The following is a 24,886-nucleotide window of genomic DNA, read 5'->3' on the forward strand; positions in this document are numbered from 1 at the left end:
TCTACACTCTATACACTGCTACAGTAGAGTTAGTCATATTGTAAAAAGATACTCTATGACTAAAGTTCCTGTTGTTCCAGAGTGGGGGTAAAGGACAGAATCATAAGAAGGTTGTGATTTACCTAAAAGAGAAAGTGAAATTTCTGACTGGAAAGGTTGAGTATTCACAGTATCAATTCACCAATTTGTATTAATAATATTAGATTGTAAGGCCAGTTTTAAAAATTCTTTGTGAAGACTTTTATTCTGGCATTGTAGTGGACTGACCCTTTGCCTTCTATAAGTAAGTAAGTGAAGTCGCTCAGTCGTATCCAACTCTTTGTGACCACATGGACTGTAGTCTACCAGACTCTCCATCCATGGAATTTTCCAGGCAAGAGTACTGGAGTGGGTTGCCATTTCTTTCTCCAAGGTTGCCTTCTATAACCACATAGAAAACATGGATAAAATACCACAAGAAAGAAAGATAACAGAGCTGGAAAAAAAGAAAGGGAAATCCATAGGTGCCAGAAACTGACTCCCAGTGAAAATTTATGGGGGTTCCTCCATTTCTGATCCAAGAACATTAAAAGGGTAGAAAAATTTTATGAGTGAATGTGGTTGGTTGTCTGTATATATTTTGGGGAGGTTAACTTTGGCATTTCAAACCCAGCCATTAATTTAGAAGCAATTATAAGCTTTCATAGATGTCAGGGGAAAATAAGAAGATTTTCCCTGAACACAGTCTATTTTCTGAACAGATTTGTAATTTGACAGTTTATAATCCTGTAGATTTATAATCTTGCCATTCTTATTATTTCTAGATACAAATGAATTGAGTCCTCCTGAGTTTAAGCAGCAGAAAGCAATACTTCAGAGCTAATGCTATAGATTTCTATAAACTAAAAATTTTGAAAGATGTCATTATTCTTTGACTTTAAAAGTGGTTATACATTAATTGGAGCTTTCAAAGCATAAGTTAGGGATTAAATAGAGAGAATTTGTTTGGGTTTCCTGCACTTTGTATTTTTAGTAGCATAATTTTTAAAGTTTTATTTCATTATAAAAAGTTTTAAAATTGGTTAGCAGTTGTGGAACTCTAGGTCTCAGGATAGATGGTTGCATCTACTAATATTCTGCTGCTTCTGTGCACTGCCCCAGAGTGAGAGTTACTTTGTCTTTAGTCACATTAAATCTTTTTTTTTCTAAAGTGTGAACATTTATATTTAATTTACATTTTGACAATTTGCACATAAATAACAATTTAAACCAGTATGTAAACATAAGATAGTTTGTTCCAGCAGAGTAAAAAGCCAATAACTTTGGTCAGTTTTAACTTTGAGTAGAAGGAAAAGAAAAAAAGCCACTGTTGATTGTGGGCTCAATGTTCACATGTGAGAGGCCTCAGAGGGAAAGTCAAATGGTAGAAAGAATTATGAAGTCTCAAACCACTGTAGTCACGTTAAATCTTGATGTGCACTTCCTTCTTGGATATTTGTGTCCACAGAGTTTTCTTTCCATTATAGAATGATTTCATTGGTCTTGAAAGTTTGCTCTGGTTCTGTATCTTCTATAATATAGTCTACTTTGATCTTAAGAAAAGGTGGTAAATTGATCTCACCTTATATTTTACAACAAAAATCATTTCTTAAACTTTTCAAACCAATTATCAGTCATGGTAAAGATCTGTTCTGAATGCAGAGTTTCAAAGAATAGCACAGAGAGATAAGAAAGTCTTTGCATGTGATCAATGCAAAGAAATAGAGGAAAATAATAGAATGGGGAAGACTAGAGATCTCTTCAAGAGAATTAGAGATACCATGGGAATATTTCATGCAAAGATGGCACAATAAAGGACAGACCTAACAGAAGCAGAAGATATTAAGAAGAGGTAGCAAGAATACCCAGAAGAACTATACCAAAAAGATAATGACCCAGATAACCATGTTGGTGTGATCACTCACCTAGAGCCAGATATCCTGGAGTGCGAAATCAAGTAGACCTTAAGAAACACGACTACGAACAAAACTAGTGGAGGTAATGGAGTTTCAGCTGAACTATTTCAAATCCTGAAAGATGATCCCATTGAAGTGCTGCACTCAATGTGCCAGGAAATTTGGAAAACTCAGCAGTGGCCACAGAATTGGAAAAGGTCAGTTTTCATTCCAATCCCAAAGAAAGGCAATGCCAAAAAATGCTCAAACTACTGCACAATTTCACTCATCTTACATGCTAGCAGAGTAATGCTCAAAATTCTCCAAGCTAGGCTTCAGTAATATGTGAACTGAGAACTTCCAGATGTTCAAGATGTATTTAGAAAAGGCAGAGGAACCAGAGATCAAGTTGCAAACATCTGTTGGATCATAGAAAAAGCAAGAGAGTTAGAAATACATCTACTTCTGCTTCATTGATTACACTAAAGCCTTTGACTATGTGGATCATAACAAACTGTGGAAAATTCTTAAAGAATGGGAATACCAGATCACCTTGCCCACTTCCTGAGAAACCTGTATGAAGGTCAAGAAGCAACAGTTAGAATCAGACATGAAACAATGGACTGGTTCCAAATTGAGAAAGGAGTCTGTCAAGGCTGTATATTGTCACCTTGTGTATTTAACGTACATGCAGAGTATGTCATGTGAAATGCCAGTCTGGATGAAGCACAAGTGGAATCAAGATTGCCAGGAGAAATATTAATAACTTCAGACATGCAGATGACACCACCCTTATGGCAGAAAGTGAAGAGGTACTAAATAAAGAGCCTCTTGATGAAGGTGAAAGAGGAGAGTGAAAAAGCTGACTTAAAACTAAACATCCAAAAAATGAAGATCATGACATCCAGTCCCATCACTTCATAGCAGATAGATGGGGAAACAATAGAAACAGTGACAGGCTTTATTCTCTTGGTCTCTAAAATCACTGCAGATGGTGACTGCAGCCATGAAATTAAAAGATGCCTGCTCCTTGGAAGAAAAGCTATGACCAACCTAGATAGCATATTAAAAAGCAGAGACATTACTTTGCTGAAAAAGATCAGTCTAGTTAAAGCTATGGATTTTCCAGTAGTCATGTATGGATGTGAGAGTTGGACTATAAAGAAAGCTAAGCACAGAAGAATTGATGCTTTTGAACTGTGGTGTTGGGGAAGACTCTTGAGAGTCCCTTGGACTGTAAGGAGATTCAACCAGTCTACCCTAAAGTGAATTAATCATGAATATTCACAGGAAGGACTGATGCTGAAGCTGAGACTCCAGTACTTTAGCCACCTGATGTGAAGAACTGACTCATTTAAAGACCCTGATGCTGGGAAAGATTAAAGGCAGGAGGAGGAGAAAACAGAGAATGAGAAGGTTGAATGGCATCACCAACTGGATGGACATGAGTTTTAGCAAGATCTAGGAGTTGGTGATGGACAGGGAAGCCTGGCGTGCTACAGTCCATGGGGTCACAAAAAGTCAGACATGACTGAGCGACTGAACTGAACTGAACTGAGCCTCTTAAATTATGTAATGTCTCTGTGCGTTAATGTCTTTCTTTTTTTACAAAATGGAGTAATATCAACTTTATAACATTATCATAAGTTAATATACATAACAAACTTAGAACAATACCTGGCACATGATAAGACTTGTTTACTAAAATGAAAATTTGGCCATTTAAAAATAAACATTTTGAAATTTGTTTTGGTTTGTTCTGAGGGTTATTTTATTACTGCTTTATAGCACATTGGACTATTATTATTTGCATATCAACCTTCTTTACTACCCTAATCCTAACCCCAACCACTAAACCCTCAACCTAACCCTAACCCTGAGATTGGATGGTGGATATTTATCTCTTTATTTCTAGCACTTAATATTTTGCCATCTCTGATAAATATTTCTAAAAGTGAAAAGGTCCCCCTCTAAGCACTTGAGTTTTCTGCATCATTCTTATATATATATATACAGTTTAGGACTTCTTGTGTATATGAAATAATGTTCATGATTCATATAAACTTATTTAAATAGAATTTGGGTTAGAAGATAAGAGGAAACAAAATTTGAGTAGCAGATCTACTTCTTTCCATATTGTTCCTGCTCTGTAGAGTTCTTTTGTGTGTTTTAAATGTTTTGTAGCACTTTATATAAAATACAAGCACCTTCCAAATCTGGTTTATTTACTATTCCCTGTTCTTTTTATGGTTGTCACATCATGATATGATTTATAGTACTATCACTGAAATCAAGAAGAATAGTCAGTTATATTTGCTCACGTATTTACTCTTTCAGTCCTTACTTATTCCATTGTGAACAGTTCATTTAGTGTTACACTGCCCTTCGGCCTATACAGGTTCCTCTGGCATTTCTTGTAGTGTAGGTGTGCTGGCTCTTAGTTCTCTTCGTTTTCATCTGAAGAGTTCTTTGTTTTACTTTTGTTCTTGAAAGATACCTTTTACCAGATATAAAATTCTAAGTTGGCATTCTTTTCCTTTCAGCACTTGAAAAATGTTGTTCAGTAGTTTTCTGGGCTTTCTTTTTTTTTCTGGACTTTCTGATGAGAAGTCAGTCATAACTTTGTTATTACATTATGTGTAGTATGTCATTTTTCTCTCAGTTCAGTTCAGTCGCTCAGTCAGTCCGACTCTTTGCGACCCCATGAATTGCAGCACGCCAGGCCTCCCTGTCCATCACAAACTCCCGGAGTTCGTTCAAACTCATGTCCATCGACTTGGTAATGCCATCCAGCCATCTCATCCTCTGTCGTCCCCTTTTCCTCCTGCCCCCAATCCCTCCCAGCATCAGAGTCTTTTTCCAATGAGTGAGCTCTTCACATGAGGTGGCCAAAGTACTGGAGTTTCAGCTTTAGCATCATTCCTTCCAAAGAACACCCAGGGCTGATCTCCTTCAGAATGGACTGGTTGGATCTCCTTGCAGTCCAAAGGACTCTCAGGAGTCTTCTCCAACACCACAGTTCGAAAGCATCAATTCTTGTGAGCTCAGCTTTCTTCACAGTCCAACTCTCACATCCATACATGACCACTGGAAAAACCATAGCCTTGACTAGATGGACCTTTGTTGGCAAAGTAATGTCTCTACTTTTTAATGTCTTTTTCTTTTTCTCTTTGTTTTTTAACTTGCAATTTGACTGCAATGTGCCTCTGCATTTATCTTCTAGAGTTCTCTGACTTTCTTTAATTTCTAAACTCACGTCTTTCATCAGATTTGGATACTTTCTGTTATTATTTCTTCAAATACTTTTTTTAAAATTCCTTTTCCTCGTGTTCTTGGGTCTCCATTTATATGCATGTTACTATTTTTCTGTTGTTCCACAGGTCCCTACAGCTCCATTAATTTTTTCTATTTTCTTTGTTGTTTAGATTATATATATTTTATTGCTCTAACTGTAAGTTCACTGACATCTCCAGTCTGTTCTTGAGTTCCTCCAATGAATTTTTATTTCAATTTTAATTGTAGAATTTTTGTTTTTTAAAAATAATTTCTATTTCTCTGCTGAGATTTATTTTCTCTTATTCACTGGTAACATATTTTCCCTTTTGTCCTTTAGTGTGGTTATAGCTGTTTTCAAGGGAAGAGGCAATGGCACCCCACTCCAGTACTCTTGCCTGGAAAATCCCATGGACGGAGGAGCCTGGTAGGCTGCAGTCCATGGGGTTGCTAAGAGTCGTCACAACTGAGCAGCTTCACTTTCACTTTTCACTTTCATGCACTGGAGAAGGAAATGGCAACCCACTCCAGTGTTCTTGCCTGGAAAATCCCAGGGACAGGGGAGCCTGGTAGGATGTTGTCTGTGGGATTGCACAGAGTCGGACACGACTGAAGCGACTTAGCAGCAGCAGCAGCAGCTGTTTTCAAATCCTTGTGTGCTATTTCCAATATTTTGGATCATCTTGGGGTTTCTTATTGATTGCCTTTTCTCTTAATTATGGATAACACTTTGTTGGTTGTTTATGTCTAATAATTTTGAAATGTATCTTGGACGTTGTTACTGATATGTTGAGGAAAGTCTGTATTCTGTTACATTTGTCTGTAAAGGTTTTTTTGTTGTTTTTAAACCAAGAAGTTAACTTGACTTACCTCAGGTTTACTTCTGTGATGGTGAGCAGCTGAATTATATATTCAGTTATTTTAAGCTTCACTGGGCTGCTTAGAGTCTGCTCCGTACACTTGTTATTCAAGGTCAGCCAGACATTTGGACAGAGTTTATTTACAAGTCCCTCTCTAACTACTCCTGGATTTGCGTGATTTTTCTGTGCTCTTCCCAGATGCTGTGTTCACTGCAAACACCATCCAGTGGTTTAAGTCAGGAATACTATAGAGTTTTTGCATTCTTGCATTCTTTATTCTTTCTCTGGTACTCTGTGTGCTGGAGCTTTCCCTTTTAGCTAAAACCTGTTGAAACTGTAAACTTCTGTGGTGCTCTTTTCTTCTTACCCCCTATTTTTGCCTATCATTGGACTATCTATACTGTCCTCAAATAATTAGGTTTTTTTTTTTGTTTTTGTCCAGAGCTTATCATTATATGTGGGAGGGTTGGTTTGATAGCAACTACTTGACCTTTGCTAGAAACAGAATCTAAGATTTGAATTTACATGAATATACTTTGCTCTAATGTTTTACTTCTTTTTACCTTAGGTACCCTCTTAGTGGCATGTCATTGCCAACTTTTAGAGAGTGGATCCAAAATACCCTTGGAGTAAATGTGGAGCATAAAACTACCTCTAAAGTAAGTGAATAAAAACAATTAATAATATTCTTAATTGAGTGTGTATATATATGTGGTTAATCCCAAATTAATTAAACTTATCTTTGTAATATGTTACAGTTGCTTTAATATATTTGTCCTTTTTGTTAGTTTGATTGGCCTTGTTAGACTTTCTAGGGGTATTTTTTATTTGTTTGTTTTTTAGCATCACAGATGTAGAGCCTAATCTCAGCATTTATCCTGAGATTTATCTCAAACTTTTAAACTCTGTGAGCCTCAGTTATCTTAATAGGAGAAATGAGAGTCATAAGTGTCAGTTATATGTGTCACGAGTAGTAGTGAAGTTCAAATGAATGAATTCTGTGCGAGGACTTTATTACCAAAATATAAGTTGCTGTTGTTTTTACATTTTGTAATGAACTGACAGTAATCTAGGATTTATATAGAATAATTTAAAATAAAAATGTAATATTATTATCAAAACATTTAAAATATTTAAAGATTAAAAATAGAATTTTGATTAAGATATGAGTGATAGAGAATTTTAGTTTGCTCTTGTATCACTTTTCTGAAAGGGGGGTTAAAAACCTTTAAACTGTATTAAGCTAATGAAATAGCATTTCTTTATATAATGATAATGTTTATTATTTATTACTTACTATGGTATAGTATTCTGTATATCCCTTTGTGTATAACTTCCATAAGTGCAGAGGCTATAATTTATACTATATTATCTACTATATTCAGAGAATTCCCTGGTGGCTCAGATGGTAAAGCATCTGCCTACAGTGCGGGAGACCTGGGTTCAATCCCTGGGTCGGGAAAACTCCTGGAGAAGGAAATGGCAACCCACTCCAGTATTCTCACCTGGAAAATCCCATGGATGGAGGAACCTCGTAGGCTACAGTCCATGGGGTCACAAAGAGTCGGACATGACTGAGCGACTTCACTTCGAATCCACTATATTCAACATATTATTAAGCACTGTAGATATTCAGTGAGTGCTTATTTTGTTTATTTATAAGTCCACAGTTACATTTTATTCTTGTACTTAATTAGACTAAACATCTAATTCCTACCTCTCCCAAACCAAATTCTTTTAACCTTGCTTTTAAAAAAATCTCTTCTATTTCCTTAATTTTTTCTGTTTGTTTGTTTCGTTTTGTTTTTTGAGGCAAGGAATGAGACTTTGTTAAGAGAGCTGGCTGGCTGAGAAGATGGCATACTAATGTCTCAAAATAACCATCTTCTCTTTCTGTGTTTTGACTATTTGTTTTACTTGTTTTTTTAAACTGATACAATCTATGTATCATATTCGTAAATTTTACCAGTTTTACATGCACTTCTATTTTTCTGTTTTAAGCCATTTCAATTTTCAGGAACTTAAAATTAGTAATCCGTATGTTTTATCAGGGTTCTTTTGGTCATTTCTTTCCACTATAGGTTAATTCCATGAGGTCAGTTTTTTGGGTTTAACTCACTGCTGTATCACTAGGGCCCTATAGCACATGTGCAAGAAATATTTATTATATAATTGAATATTAAATATAGAACACTAATAAGATATTTAAGGGCTATGTAAATATTTTTCTTTACATATTCTTATATTTTAGTTTTTCCAAATACTGTACCATAGCTTTATTAACATAACAGATTTGATTTGGATAGCCATTTGTAGAACTCTTCCTATATGCTGCTGCTGCTGCTAAGTCGCTTCAGTCATGTCCGACTCTGTGCAACCCCATAGATGGCAGCCCACCAGGCTCCCCCGTCCCTGGGATTCTCCAGGCAAGAACACTGGTGTGGGTTGCCATTTCCTTCTCCAATGCATGAAAGTGAAAAGTGAAAGTGAAGTCACCGAGTCGTGTCTGACTCTTAGCGACCCCATGGACTGCCACCTACCAGGCTCCTCCGTCCATGGAATTTTCCAGGCAAGAGTACTGGAGTGGGGTGCCATTGCCTTCTCCATCCTATATGCTAGGCATGATAATAGGTGCTTTTCACAAAAATTACACATTTAACTCTCCTTCCTTATGTCAGTTGTATAAATTTGATGGCGATAATCTCATTTAATAGTTGAAGAAACCAAGGCTCAAAAAAGTTGAGTGAGCCAATGTCACATAGTTTTAAAGTTGAATACTTGTTAGTTGAAATTAAGTATCAAGTTTATGTTGTTAGTTTTAAAGCAGGCCTGTAAAAATGGGTTTACTTCTTATTGAGAGGCTTTTTGCTGATCATTCTGAAATGATAAATTTTATCTAAGATGAAATGTAGATAATGCAGAAGTTATCTATATCCCAGTCTCCCTAGTTTAAAATTGAAGATTTGAGACTTTTCTATCTTCTTAATTGTAATCTTTATTTTTATTATATTTATTTGTTTTTGACCACACCATGTGGCATAGGGGATCTTACTTATTAGTTCTCTGATCAAGGATTGAACCTCTGCCCCCTGCAGTGAAAGCTTGGAGTCTTAACCACTGGACTGCCAGGGAATCCCCCTTAATTGTAGACTTTAGAAATAATGAAAAGATGGGACATTGAAGCAAAAGAGAAAACATAAGGTTCTTATAACTTATGTTACAGAATGTGGTTTTTCAGACCATTTTTAATTGGTTATTGTCACAGAGTTGGTTTCCATATGTATTATTCATTATTTTTCTATGCTTCTGTCCTAGTTCATATGTTAAAAAACATTCATGTTTTATAGTCACTTCTCTGTAACATTTCAAATTTTTATTTTCTAGAAATAAGTAAAAAAAAAAATTTTATTTTCTAGGCATCCTTAAATCCTAGTGATACACCTCCTTCTATTGTAAGTGAAGATTTTCTTCATGACCTTAAAGAAACTAATATTTCATATTCACAAGAAGCAGATGATCGAGTATTTAGAGCTCATGGTAAGCAACTTCATATAAATCCTATTTAGTTTTAAGTTTAAAATTTCCTTTAATTTTAAGATATTTTTACATTTTCTTTTTTAAACCACAAAACAGGTCATTGTCTTCATGAGATATTTTTGCTCAGGGAAGGAATGTTTCAGAGAATTCCTGATATAGTTTTATGGCCAAGTAAGTTCTTGTTTTTCTTTGTATTTTTAATTTAGTATTGTTAAAATTTAAGTAAATTTAGTATTGGAAATATGTACTTTTAAACATATGAGCTGTAAAAAATATAGATAGCTATATTTTTAGAGTCTCAGTTCAGTTCAGTTCAGTCACTCAATTGTGTCCGACTATGTGACCCCATGAATCGCAGCATGCCAGGCCTCCCTGTCCATCACCAACTCCCAGAGTTCACCCAAATTCATGCGCATGGAGTCAGTGATGCCATCCAGCCATCTCATCCTCTGTCATCCCCTTCTCTTCCTGCCCCCAACCCCTCCCAGCATCAGGGTCTTTTCCAGTGAGTCAGCTCTTCACATGAGGTGGCCAAAGTATTGGAGTTTCAACCTCAGCATCAGTCCTTCGAATGAACACCCAGGACTGATCTCCTTTAGGATGGACTGGTTGGATCTCCTTGCAGTCCAAAGGACTCTCAAAGAGTCTTCTCCAACACCACAGTTCAAAAGCATCAGTTCTTCAGCGTTCAGCTTTCTTCACAGTCCAACTCTCACATCCATACATGACCACTGGAAAAACCATAGCCTTGACTAGACGGACCTTTGTTGGCAAAGTAATATCTCTGCTTTTTAATATGCAGTCTAGGTTGGTCATAACTTTCCTTCCAAGGAGTAAGCATCTTTTAATTTCATGGCTGCAATCACCATCTGCAGTGATTTTGGAGCCCCCCAAAATAAAGTCTGCCAGTGTTTGCACTGTTTCCCCATCTATTTCCCATGAAGTGATGGGACCAGATGCCATGATCTTAGTTTTCTGAATGTTGAGCTTTAAGCCAACTTTTTCACTCTCCTCTTTCACTTTTATCAAGAGGCTCTTTAGTTCTTCTTCACTTTCTGCCATTAGGGTGGTGTCATCTGCATATCTGAGGTTATTGATATTTCTCCCAGCAATCTTGATTCCAGCTTGTGCTTCTTCCAGCCCAGCGTTTCTCATGATGTACTCTGCATATAAGTTAAATAAGCAGGGTGACAATATACAGCCTTGACATACTCCTTTTCGTATTTGGACCCCGTCTGTTGTTCCATGTCCAGTTCTAACTGTTGCTTCCTGACCTGCATACAGATTTCTCAAGAGGCAGGTCAGGTGGTCTGGTATTCCCATCTCTTTCAGAATTTTCCACAGTTTCTTGTGATCCACACAGTCAAAGGCTTTGGCATAGTCAATAAACCAGAAATAGATGCTTTTCTGAAACTCTCTTGCTTTTTTGATGATCCAGTGGATGTTGGCAATTTGATCTTTGGTTCCTCTGCCTTTTCTAAAACCAGCTTGAACATCTGGAAGTTCACGGTTCACGTATTGCTGAGGCCTGGCTTTGAGAATTTTGAGCATTACTTTACTAGCGTGTGAGATGAGTGCAATTGTGCGGTAGTTTGAACATTCTTTGGCATTGCCTTTCTTTGGGATTGGAGTGAAAACTGACCTTTTCCAGTCCTGTGGCCACTGCTGAGTTTTAGAGTTCACTGAAGGTCATATAATTCTTAATATGATCATCCTGAATGGTTTAATGATTAATTTTGTTTTTGATGATTAAATCTTCATTTAATATGTGCATATCCTTTTAAGAAGTCAGTATAAAAATTTTTTTTGCTAATTTGAAAGCTTAATAAAATTATTATCAATCAATGATATATTCAGATACATAGAAACTTTTAGTTAAGATAATTGATTACTGCAAACTAATAGTACTTTGTTGATATCAACTTGTGGGCTATAAACTAATGGTGTTCAAATAATGAAGCAAGTTGTTTAATATAGATATTGTCTTTGATATAAATAATTAAATTTTGAGAAAATAATTTCATTTAGGGATTTGACTTGGGATGGAAGGTGGATGAGCTTTCTGCTGTTATTTTGCTCTTACTGATGACTAGGCCCTATATTTATATGTATAATCCTTATATCCATCTCTTGTAGCAGAAATTTTAAAGCAGAATAAGTATATTGCTTCTTACTGGCCATAATTACCTTGTAAGAAGTTCTGCTAATCTTCTCATCCATTTTTCTCTTCAGATTCCATAAAAGGAGTATATGGAATGTTTTATTTTTCAAAAAATTACCTCATATATGAACTTTTAGTTCTTAGATGTGATCTTTTTCCTTTTCAGGGAGTATCTGAGGGAAAAGTGCTTTAATTTTGTGATAGGAAGGAGGTTAACATACACAGGAAGCAAATAATCTGTTTGAGTAGTGTGAATGTGAACGTGAAGTCGCTCAGTCGTGTCTGACTCTTTGCGACCCCATGGACTGTAGCCTACCAGGCTCCTCTGTCCATGGGATTTTCCAGGCAATAGTACTGGAGTGGATTGCCATTTCCTTCTCCAAGGGATCTTCCCAACCCAGGGATCGAACCCGGGTCTCCTGCATCGTAGACAGACGCTTTACCATCTGAGCCACCAGGGAAGTTGTTTGAGTAGTGTATTGGTGCCTAAATCAAAATTTTGTTCTGTTGACTCTTTCAGTATAAGAAGTTCTTGGGAAGTTTCCAAGAAGTTTGTTTCCCAACATGTTGTCATTTCACTGAGGTCTTTGTTAAACTCTAATGTAAATTTCCATTGGGTAATAAAGTTCAAATTTTTCTTTGCATGAAAGCAAGTTTTGAGACAGTAAGGCAATTTGAGACAATGTGGTATTCCCCACAGTGGAGGTGGGTTTCTCATCTTGCAGTTTGAATATCTACGTACCATGTATGTGTGTATGCTGTGTAGATATTTAAACTGCAAAATGTATAAAATTATTTAAAAATGAAAAGTTAATGATACAAAATAGTTTTAGGATAGTGATTTAATGTGTTCATGAGTGAATAAATGAAGAAGTTTATTGCACTTTAGACCCTTGTATTGCAATATTACCCAGATTTTTTTCATGTTCGCATTAATTTATTTTTCCTTTTTTCAACAGCATGTCATGATGATGTAGTTAAGATTGTGAATCTAGCGTGCAAATATAACCTTTGTATCATACCAATTGGTGGTAGGTATTGTGCCTTTTAAATTTTAATGTGATGTAAAGTTGTTCTATTTTAAATATTTGTGTATTAAAGTATTCTTATAGTTATGATATGGTTATCCTGAAAAATTGGCTTATGCTGCTCATTTCTGTTCTCAGTAGATCTACCTAAACTGTTTGAGATATGATTTACCCTAGTTCATGGCTTCTTTCCCATATGGATTCTAATTGAAGCTCTGACTTACTGCCTAAATAGGAAAATGTACCTTCTTTAAGTAATTACTTTCTAACCTTTATCTTAATGGAGAGAATATTATTTTTTCAAAGACTAACTGTACCCAACATAAATCTTTGAGGAGGGATATGCATATGTAAAAGATCAACCAGTATAGTGATGACCAAATGAATAGTATCTTTTAATACTGAAAATTAACATTATTTTACATTTTAAAGCAAATTTAATCTCTTTTGATCATTCATCAACCATATTGTTTTAACAACTTCCACAAGCCAAAGGAGATTGCCTTCACTGACTGAATTGGCATTCAGTTCAGTTCAGTTCAGTCGCTCAGTTGTGTCTGACTCTTTGCGACCCCATGAATCTCAGCACGCCACGCCTCCCTGTCCATCACCAACTCCCAGAGTTCACTCAGACTCACGTCCATCGAGTCGGTGATGCCATCCAGCCATTAATGGAATAGAAATGGGACCCCTACACGTCATAAGTTCCAGACACCTTTTTCTGCTGATACTTCCTGTTGAATTCATGAACAAAAGGCATTACAGAGCCATTTTTAATGAAATAGTTTTCTGATTTCAAATGACTTTGACAAGAAATAGTGGTCACTGGTCATAGCCATGTTCTTAATATTATCATACCTTGAAAAGTTAAGCTGAACCTTGGAGGTAAGCACCCCCTATAATTCTTCCCTTGTGTCAAGGTGACTTCCATGTGTATTCTGTCCAAAACATATGAAAGTACCTATTAAAATATATTCTGCTATATGATTATACAGATCTGGTTAAGAATTGAGAATACTATATTGTTCTATACTGTTATCAAGAAAGCATTTTTCCTTTGACAACAAATGTTAAGGAATATATTCTAATTTATTGAGGTCTTTTTGTATGGAAATATAAGATAGTATTTTAAATGATAAGTGAATCTCATAAATATGATAGAAAGAAGATAATGGTGTGTCTAGTTGTATAGGATGGGTATTTTTTTCTTTTATGCTGTCTCTCCACAGTAATCATTAGCTTAGAACTTCTCTAATTATGTTTTTGGAGTTCCACAAATTGTTAGGGGCTTCACTTGAGTGTGCCCAAGGCATGGAGCCATGTCCCCTTGCTTTCAGCTCCATATTTCTTCATTTTGGCACACACCATAAAATAAAGGTGAGTTTACTTTTAGTGTGTTAGTATTTGCCAATTACATTTTGCAAAGTAGAAATAGGTATTTTTCCTAGTGGGCCTATCTGTATACTTTGTATTAGGGATTTGCCCTAGATATGTAACTAAAAAATAATGTTTAAGCATAGTTATTGTCTTCTATTTTGGCAGGAGGGACAAGTGTTTCGTATGGCCTGATGTGTCCTGCAGATGAGACAAGAACAATTATTTCTTTAGACACTTCACAAATGGTATATGATAACATAAGATGTGTTTGAAGATAGTGTTTGGTTTTAAAAGTTTTCTTTATGGCTCAATCTTAGTTGTTTTTAAAAAGGTATATTGTCCATTTTGTTTAAAATTCTTTTCATCATTTTATCTTTGTTTTCAGATCTCTAAAAGCTAAGTTCACTCTTACTTAGTAATATACCTTGATGAATTCTACCAAATTAACTGATAATTTGAGAAGCATGGATTGAAATTGTGATACAATAGATGACCTGCTTTGTATTATTAAAAAAAAGTAATATTAGTTAATGTTAATTTGAGTCATCAAAACTTACTTGTTTCCCAAATTTTTACTAATGCTATTGCACTTTGCTTTTGGAAGAACAGAGGGGCTAATTAATTTTAAGATTAACTTAAAATTAGTAAAGTGAAGTGAAGTGACGTCTCTCAGTCATGTCCGACTCTTTGCAACCCCACAGACTGTAGCCTACCAGGCTCTTCTGTCCATGGGATTTTCCAGGCAAGGATACTGGAGTGGGTTGCCATTTAAAGGAACTATTAATTTTAGGATTATTGTTTGAAATTTTGGTTCATTATGGTCTAAGAGTTGGCCCTTATGCTACTTTAAAGTTTTAGTTTGGGTATGAACTTGATCTTCATATAGTCAACAGTATTCCTGCTTCTATAATCCTTTATTATAATAAAAACTTTAATATTTATGATTTTATTGAAATTTTTAAGCATCAAAGTTGAGAGAATAATATTTCTAGTCTCTAAATAATTATTTACATTTGTCATATTGACTTTATCTTTTTTCCTCTACTATTTTTAAAGCAAATCCTGATGGCATACTACTTTACACCAAATGTTTCTGTGTATTTCTTTTAAAAAAGACATTTTCTTACTATGTTATCACTTCTGACAAAATTAAAAGTAAATCCTTATGTCATTTAGTATCCAGTCCACATTTGTTTTCCAGTTATCTCAAAACTGTCTTTATTTTATAGTTCATTGTATGAATAGGCATTCAGACAAGGCCCACGTTAGCTTTTGGTGGTTTCTTTTAGTCTCCTTTAATTTGAAACCATCTTCCTCCTTTTATGACTGTCTATGTTTTAAACCAACTCCTGTGCAGTATACTGCCTATTTCACTAACTCTGTGATGTTGTGTAGTCAGGGACAAGTGGAGCTTTCTAGTATGGGTACTACTACTTAATTTCTATCTTGTCACTTGCTGCTTAGAGTTAGGAAGTTGTATTTCCTGAGAAAGTGTCTGTTCATGGAGATGAGACTTCTTTCTTCTTTTGCAACAGAATCGTATCCTCTGGGTTGATGAAAACAATCTGACAGCTCATGTAGAGGCTGGCATAACAGGACAAGAATTGGAAAGACAGGTATGTTATTTAAGATTTTCAAAACTGCTGTGTGTCCCCTCTGTTAAAAAAGTACCTTTCACAGTATATTCACTGAGATTTTTCAGTTTCTGCTGTGAGTCAGGTATCAAACTGGATGCTGTGAACTCCATAGTGAATAAGACACCCATCTCTTACCCTTGGAAAGCTTATATTATGACAGAAAATTAGGTAAAAAGACACTATAACTCAATAGTTCAGTTCAGATCAGTCGCTCAGTCATGTCCGACTCTTTGCTACCCCATGAATTGCAGCATGCCAGGCAGGCCTCCCCGTCCATCACCAACTCCCAGAGTTCACCCAGACTCATGTCCATTGAGTCGGTGATGCCATCCAGCCATCTCATCTTCTGTCATCCCCTTCTCCTCCTGTCCCCAATCCCTCCCAGCATCAGAGTCTTTTCCGATGAGTCAACTCTTTGCATGAGGTAACCAAAGTACTAGAGTTTCAGCTTTAGCATCATTCCTTCCAAACAACACCCAGGTCTGATCTTCTTTAGGATGGACTGGTTGGATCTCCTTGCAGTCCAAGGGACTGTCAAGAGTCTTCTCCAACACCACAGTTCAAAAGCATCAGTTCTTCGGCGCTCAGCTTTCTTCACAGTCCAGCTCTCACATCCATACATGACCACTGGAAAAACCATAGCCTTGACTAGATGGACCTTTGTTGGCAAAGTAATGTCTCTGGTTTTCAATATGCTATCTAGGTTGGTCATAACTTTCCTTCCAAGGAGTAAGCGTCTTTTAATTTCATGGCTGCAGTCACCATCCGCTGTGATTTTGGAGCCCCAAAAAATAAAGTCTGCCACTGTTTCCACTGTTTCCCCATCTATTTGCCGTGAAGTGATGGGACCAGATGCCATGATCTTCGTTTTCTGAATGTTGAGCTTTAAGCCAACTTTTTCACTCTCCACTTTCACTTTCATCAAGAGGCTTTTGAGTTCCTCTTCACTTTCTGCCATAAGGGTGGTGTCATCTGCATATCTGAGGTTATTGATATTTCTCCTGGCAATCTTGATTCCAGCTTGTGTTTCTTCCAGCCCAGCGTTTCTCATGATGTACTCTGCATAGAAGTTAAATAAGCAGGGTGGCAATATACAGCCTTGACATACTGTTTTTCCTATTTGGAACCAGTCTGTTGTTCCATGTCCAGTTTTAACTGTTAAGGCTCATCAAATGATGTTCAAAAGGGAGTTGAAGACGGTATCATAGAGAGCTTGGCATTTAAAATGAAACTTCAGGATAAATCAGAGTGAAAAGGAAATATGGGGGTGGAGAGAACAATCCAGTCAGAGGAAGCAGCATGTGTGGAAGGTTTATAGGCAGCTGTTGCTTGAGGGGATCTGCAGGTAGCTGAGTACGGCTGAGATGTAGGCTGTGTATATTGGAGAATACATATTCTTGGTGTTTGTATTCTGGATGAGTATACATATAGTTGGGCTTCCCTTGTGGTTCTGCTGGTAAAGAATCTGCCTACAATGCAGGATTCCTGGGTTTGATCCCTGGGTTGGGAAGATCCCCTGGAGAAGGGAAAGGCTACCCACTCTAGTATTCTGGCCTGGAGAATTCCATGGACTGTACAGTCCATGGGGTCGCAAAGAGTTGGACACGACTGAGTGACTTTCACTTTCTATCGTACATTTAGTAGTGGTAGAGGATGAAGCAGGTCAATACAAAGAGGTTAGATCATAAAGTTTGAACTTTACCTTTGTACTTAGATAGTTCTTGTATGCTACTGTGTGGAGGATGGATGGACACATAAAGGCAGATAAAGTGGCTGCTGCAATAATTTGGTCAAGGGCTGATAGTGACTTGAAATAAAGTAGTAAAAATGGAGCAAAATAGAGTACGTTGGACATAGAATTTTCAGAAATTAATAAATTTGATCAATTGGTTGGTTTTGCTAGTCATTGAAATTTTCAGTGAATAATTTTACTGAAAACCGCTTAGTTATGTCATGAATGAGTGAAACTCTTAGAGCCCTTAAATACTTTTGGGATCCTAATGAATTTTAGGAAACTTGAGGTTTTCTTCATGGAGTCTAAGCAGGTCATTATTAAAATGTATTGGTTCCTTCAGCCCTTTAAAATCTGGTCAAGATAATTGTAACTCAGCTTTTGCAAACAAAATTAAAAAGTCCAATTTGCTAATGATGAACTGAATGTTTTGTTCAGTTTGGAATACAGAGACCCCCTCCTTCCTGTCTTTTAACAGAACATGGAGATGTGACATGCTTGTTGAACTTCTCTTTATTATCTTTTTCCTTATTTCATAGTAAAGAGTTGAAGGCAGTTGGTGTGTGTGTGTGTGTGTGTGCATGTGCTCAGTCATGTTTGACTCTTTGCGACACTATCGACTGTAGCCTGCCAGGCTCCTCTGACCATGGGATTATCCCAGTAAGAATACTGGAGTGGGTTGTCCAGTGATCAATTATGGATGAAAGGCTTTGAAAAAAATTATTAAACTTTTCTTTTTCTTTTTTTTAATTTAATGCACTAAGGTACAGAGAACTAGATAAAATTGAATGTATTCATTGAGGCATTAAAGATCTTCAGTAAGTCAAGGTTTTATAAATTCAAGGTAATTAGATTTGTTAATTATTATACTTTATAATTAACTTCATGGGTTGAATAATAGCATTTAATGAAAAAACCTGTAAAAAGACCTGTTTCGTTTTCTGTTGCTCTGAGAGGCATTATCAACACAGCAGTTTTGTTTTTTTTTTTTATAACAAAGTCTGGCCTTTCATGTCTATAATTTTATATCCTTTATTTCAGCATTTGATGTAGTATTTTAACCTTTCCAAGATTTTTTGTAAAGGTTAGAATTAAAATTCAAGGGACATATTTCCTTGAAATGTAAATGACATTTTACTAGACTAGGAACTTTTAATATTTTACTTACTAGTTCATTTCCTTAAATGCCAACATAGAACATTTCTTTTTGCCTCTGGTAGACTTTAAAATAGTTTCTACAGCTGTATTGATCCTAGTTCAGGTTCTTCCTCACTTATGCTTCTGTATCCTTCAATTTCTTCTTCTGCTGAGGTAACTGACTTAAAATTTGCTGCTTTTTCATTCTAAAAGTTTTTAAATGACACAAATATAGTAGTTGGGTAGCATAGATTTTCATCTTTTTAACTTGTAAATTACATTGATTTTAATATGTGTGAAATTTAAGGGAGGTCACTAAATGTCGTTATGGGTTTTGGGAATTTGTTTCTACATTTATTAATTCTTTGGCTACTTAATTTTACTAGTTAGTAGTCTGGGGATATATGACTTAGGATTTTCCCCACCTCTGATGCATTTCTCTATGCCTCAGTTTCTTTATCTATAAAATGGAAATAATGATTCCTGTTTCATAAAGTTTTTGTTGAGATGAAATAAATTAATAAAGTGCTTAGAACTTTTATTTATTTCACTAATTTTTACTGAGTACTGTTTGCTTCATTCAGTTCATTCAAGGATAGCTGATTTTAAATATTCCTTCTGTATGCCAGACTCCAATATTTGTATCATCTCAGACTTCTTTCTTGAATTCTAGACTTGCGTATCCACTTGCTTAGTTGATATCTCCACTTGTATATGTAATAGACATTTTAAACTCAATATTTTAAAAATTGAATTTCAGTTTTCCCTCCACAATTTGTTTATTCTGTAGCCTTCTCAATCCCAGTTGGTGATAGTTCAATTCTTTGGGCGGCTTGAGCTAAAATCTTGAGTCATTTTCTTTTATTTTGTTTTACAATAGTTTCATTGAGATATAATTGTCACACAGTAAATTGCAGTCATTTAAAATGTGCAACTTGATAAGGTTTGGTATATGACTACAAGCATGAAACCATTCCTGCAATCAAGATGTAGAACACATTCACCAGCCAACCCCAAAAGTTTCCTTTTGACCTCTTTGTATTTCTCTCCATCTCATCTTTACTATATCCCTGTCAGTCTCTGATATGCTTTTTGTTACTGTAGGTTTGTTTAAATATCCTATAATTTTATTAAAATCAAAGCACATATCCTGTTTTTTTACAGGGGTGGGGTGTAAAAACCTCAATAAAACTGTTTAAATTTTTTAAAGTAAATAAAGGCATACAGATTGGAAAGGAAGAAGTAAAATTGTCTTTATTCACAAAGGACATGATCATCTATGTAGTAAATCTAATGGGAGCTAAAACTTTTAGAACTAGTTAGTAAATTTAGTAAGATTGCTAGATATAAAAGCTATACACACAAATCAGTTTTATTTCTGTATACTAATAAAAAATCAGAAATTGAAAACTTTTAAAATACCACTTATATTATAAAATACATATATAATACTTAAGGGAAAATCTATTAAAAATATGAAATACTGGGACTTCTCTGGTGGTCCAATGGTTAAAACTCCATGCTCCCAACACAGGGAGCTGGGATTCGATCCCTGGTCACACAAGTAGATTCCACATGCTGCAGTGAAGATTGAAGACCAGGCATGATGCAGCTAAGACCCAGAGCAGTCAAATAAATATATTAAACATTTTTTAAAAGATATGAAATACTTGAACACTAAAAACCACAAGACCCAGCTGAGAGAAATAAACAGACCTAAAATAAACCTAAAGCTATACCATATTCATGGGTCAGAAGATTCAGTATTATTATTGGTTCTCCCCAAATTGATGTATAGAATTGATGCAATCCCCATCAAAATCCCAAGAGACTTTTTTTTTTTTTAAGAAATTGATAAGGTGATTATAAATTCCATATGAAAATACAAAGAACCTAGAACAAAAAATAGAGTGTTTTATATTAGTAGTGGATTTTGGATTTTGTCAGATGCTTTTTTTATGTCTTGAGGTGGAAGATGAGGTGATTTGAGGCCTTTCTTTTTTTTTAATATAATTTTAAAAATTTATTTATTTATTTTTGACTGTGCTGGGTCTTTGTTGCTTTGCATGAGCTTTCTCTAGTTAATGGCAAGCAGGGCTACTGTTTGTTGGGGTGTGCCAGCTTCTCACTGTGGTGACTTTTCCTGTTGCGGAGCAAAGGCTCCAGGTGTGTGGGCTTCAGTCGTTTCAGCACACAGGCCCAGTAGCTGCAGCTCACCGGCCCTAGAGCATAGCGAACTTAAGTAGTTGCAGCACGTGGGTTTTGTAGTCGTGACTCGGTTCTGAAGCATGGGCTTAGTAGTTGTGGCGGTTGGGCTTAATTGCCTCATGGCACATAGACTCTTCCCAGACTAGAGATGGAACCTGTGTCCCTGCATTGGCAGACAGCTTCTTACCCACGGTGCCGCCAGAGAAGTCTGAGGCCTTTCTTCTTAATATAGGTTTTCAGTAATATAAATTTCTCCCAACTACTGCTTTAGTGGTATTCCACAGATTTTGATATGTTTTCTCATTTTCATTCATTTCAAAATATTTTCTACTGCCCTTTTGATTTTTTCTTTGACCCATAGGTACTCCCGTGTTGTTGTTTAGTTTCCAGTTATCGGGGGATTTTTTTTCAAACATCTTTCTGTTACTGATTTCTCTGTTAATTCTCTTGTGTTCAGAAAACATTCTTTATATGACTTAAAGCATATCAAATTAATTGATACTTGTTTTATGGCCTACAACATGGTCTACCTTGTAAATATTCCATGAACACTTGAAAATAATTTGTCTTTTGCTGCTGTTGGTTGGAGTAGTCTTTAAAGTCAAATTGATTTATAGTGTTGTTTAGGTCTTCTGTATTAAAAATTTTTTCTTTTGACTACTTGTTGTATCAGGTATTGACAAGGAAATGATAACTTCCAGTTATTATTGCAGATCTATTTTTTCTTGCAGTTCTATCAGTTTCACTTCATATATTTTAAAGCTTTGTTATTGGGAGAATAAATGCTTGGGATCCTTATAGCTTTTTGACTAGTGAACAGTTTTGTTGTTATGAAATTACTTGAAATTACTTTCCTTCTTTCTGATGGTATTTTTTGCTCTGAAGTCTACTTTATCTGATAAACAGCCATTCCAGTTTTCACTGTTGTTGGCATGGTATATATTTTTCCTTTTTCCATTTTTAAACTTTTTACTAATTTATATCTTTATATTTAAAGTGCTTTTCTTGTAAGTAGCTAACAGTTGGTTTTTCCTTTTTATCTAACCTGACAGTCTCTATCTTTTAATTGCAGTGGTTAGACCATTTACTGTCATTGTGGTTTATTGATATGCTTCAGTGTAAGTCTGTCATCTTGCCATTTGTTTTTTATCTTACCTACGTGTTTTTTCTCCTTTTCCACTTTTTACTGCCTTTTTTCGGATTGAATTTTGTATAATGATACCATTTTATCTTTTTTGTTATTTTAAGGATTGTTTCAGGTTTTATAGTATATATCTTTAACTTAAAACAGTCCACTTTAAGGTGGTAATATAATACTTAGAGTTTAGCATAAAACACATAGAATATTATGTTTCTTATCTCTATGCTATTGTCACATGTTCTACTTTAATAATTTTTACTGAAATATTAAGTCATCACCTATTTAAACAATAAGAAAGCATCTTTTATATTTACCCATCTAGTTACCCTTCGTTGTTTTGTTTTTTGTCGCTTAGTCACATCCAACTCTTGCAACCCCATGGACTGTAGCCTGTCAGGCTCCTCTTTCCATGGGTTTTCCCAGGCAACTCATTGGAGTTAGTTGCCATTTCCTTTTCCAGGGGATCTTCTCAATCCAGGGATCGAATCCATATCTGCTTCATTGGCAGGCGGGTTCTTTACCACTGAGCCACCAGGGAAGTCCCTAGTTACCCTCTGTGATGCCTTTAATTCAATCTGGTGATTCTTTCTTTCTGCTTGAAGAACTTGTTGTAAATATTTATATCTTTAGTGTGGGTCTGCTGTTGATGAATTTTTCTACATTTGTCTGAAAATATCTTTGTTTCATTTTTTTTAAACACCCTATATTTTTAGAGCAATTTTAGGTTTAAAACAAAATTGAGAGGGAGGTACAGAGATTTCCTATATGCCTGTGTCCCTGTGCATGCCTAGCCTCCCCCAATATCAACATCACTCACAAGAATGGTAGATTTCTTTTTTTTGAAATCTCAGAATTTATTCATGTTGTAATTGGAAGTTTGTACCTTTTGACCACTATTGTCACATTTCCCCCACCCTGACATCCCATGATAACTACCAGTCTATGCTCTGTTTCTTTGAGTTCAGCTTTTTTAGATTCCCCATATAAATGATACAGTGACATCCTACATTGGCACATCATAATTACAGAAAGTCCTTAGTTTATTTTAGGGTTCGCTCATGGTGCTGTCCATTTGTGGGTTTGGACAGATGTTTAAATAATTGTTGAGTACCCATCATTATAATATCACTCAGTATTTTCACTGCCCTACATTCTCTGTACTCTCCCTATTTATTTTCCATCCCCAACCCCTCACCTCTGGCAACCATTGATCTTTTTGTTTTTTTAATATTTATTTGCTTAATTCTTTGGCTGTGCCGGGGCTTAGCTGTAGCATGTGGGATGTTCAGTACTCATTTGTTACAGCCTTGTGGCTTCTTTAGTTGCGGCATGTGAACTCTTGGATGCAGCACCTGGGATTAGTTCCCTGACCAAGAATCAAACCCAACGCCCCCTGCGTTGGGAGCCCAGAGTCTTAGTCCCTGAACCACCAGGGAAGTCATCCACTGATTTTCTTGTTTCCTTAGTTTTGCCTTTTCCAGAATGTCGTACAGTTGGAATCATAGAATATGTGGCCTTTTCAGATTGGCTTCTTTCACTTAGTAATATATGTTTCCTCCATGTCTTTTCATGGCTTGATAGCTTTTTTCTTCTCAGCACTAAATAATATTCAGTTATTTGAATGTTCCATAGTTTATCCATTCACCTACTGAAAGATATCTTGATTGCTTCCAAGTTTTGGCACTTAGGAATAAAGCTGCTTTAAACATTTGTGTGCAGGTTTTTATGAGGACATAAGTTTTCAACTCCTTTGACTAAATAGATGAAGTATGATTGCTAGAGTATATTTAGTTTTGTAAGAAATTGTCAGTCTTCTAAAGTAGCTGTACCATTTGCAGTCCCACCAGTACTGAGAGTTTCTGCTGTCACATATCCTCTCCATCATCTGGTATTGTCAGCATTCTGATTTGGGGCCATTCATTTGAAGTTGTAGTGGTATCTTGTTGTTTTAATTGGTATTTCTCTGATGACATATGATGTGGAACATCTTTTCATATGATTATTTACTATTTTCAGTGAAATGTCTGTTCAGATCTTCGGTCTATTGTTTAATTGGATTTTTTCTTGTTTAGTTTCAAGAGTTCTGTGTGTGTGTGTGTGTGTGTGTGTGTATTTGTTACCTTCAGAAAAATTGAAAGACAGTAGTCTTTTGAGAGTAAATAATATGGAGTAGGAAATGGTATCCCACTCCAGTGTTCTTGTGTAAAAAGTTCCAGGTAAGAGGAGACTGACAGGCTACAGTCTGTGGGGTCACATAGGGTCAAGACATGACTGAGCACAGCACAGTATGAATATAGATTGTTGGGGTATGAATAAAGATTGTTGGGGAGTTAGGGAAGTATATTGGTCTGATAATCTTGATTTTAACGTTCAGTTTTGTATTTAAGCTACTTATTTACGAGTGGTTATTTACCTCTTAAAATTAAGTTAACATATTAAATGTTTAGTGAAAAATTCTATTATTTAATAATGTCTTTTTAAATCTTGTTTTCTAGCAACAGAATTAGACATGATAAATAATTTGCATTGCTTATCTGCAGAAGCTAACAAATTATATTTAGCCTACTCGACTTTCAAAATTTGGATTATAACTTGCATACGATACTTAAATACACAGTTATAAACACAACTGACATATTCTACATCTCTGCATGGCTTACTTGAAAAATAGAAACAGTTGCTTAATTGGATGACTATCAAAATGGTCAACACAGATTGATGGGCTTGAGTGCAGTAGACAGTGGGTATGCAGATGGTGGTGTCTGTAGCGTTCGACATGAGATGGCTGAGCCTTTAAAATGATTTTAGTGGAATGGCTTTGGTGGTGTTGCAGTAAAGGGCATCCATTCAACCTCAGGTGCTGTGCAGATGGCAAAGCCAAG

General features: G+C 35.8%; 1 protein-coding gene and 1 non-coding gene across 5 annotated transcripts in view; one reads left to right on the top strand and one right to left on the bottom strand.

Annotated features, from left to right (window-relative positions):
- Positions 1-24,886, top strand: part of AGPS (alkylglycerone phosphate synthase) — a 128,937-nt gene that overhangs the window by 34,895 nt on the left and 69,156 nt on the right. For all 4 annotated transcript variants that reach the window (XM_086359957.1, XM_086359962.1, XM_086359973.1 and 1 more), the window contains 6 exons: positions 6,615-6,705; positions 9,463-9,583; positions 9,680-9,754; positions 12,704-12,775; positions 14,315-14,394; positions 15,685-15,765. In XM_086359957.1, coding sequence (XP_086216083.1) covers positions 6,615-6,705; positions 9,463-9,583; positions 9,680-9,754; positions 12,704-12,775; positions 14,315-14,394; positions 15,685-15,765 — 520 coding nt within the window. The remainder of the gene's footprint in view (positions 1-6,614; positions 6,706-9,462; positions 9,584-9,679; positions 9,755-12,703; positions 12,776-14,314; positions 14,395-15,684; positions 15,766-24,886) is intronic.
- Positions 12,134-12,205, bottom strand: TRNAR-ACG (transfer RNA arginine (anticodon ACG)). The gene has a single exon. It is a non-coding gene; the product is annotated as a tRNA-Arg (tRNA).

The sequence above is a fragment of the Bos grunniens genome, chromosome 2 (assembly GCF_055505025.1).
Source record: "Bos grunniens cultivar Pamir isolate PY7600 chromosome 2, Bosgru_T2T1.0, whole genome shotgun sequence".
Taxonomy (NCBI): domain Eukaryota; kingdom Metazoa; phylum Chordata; class Mammalia; order Artiodactyla; family Bovidae; genus Bos; species Bos grunniens.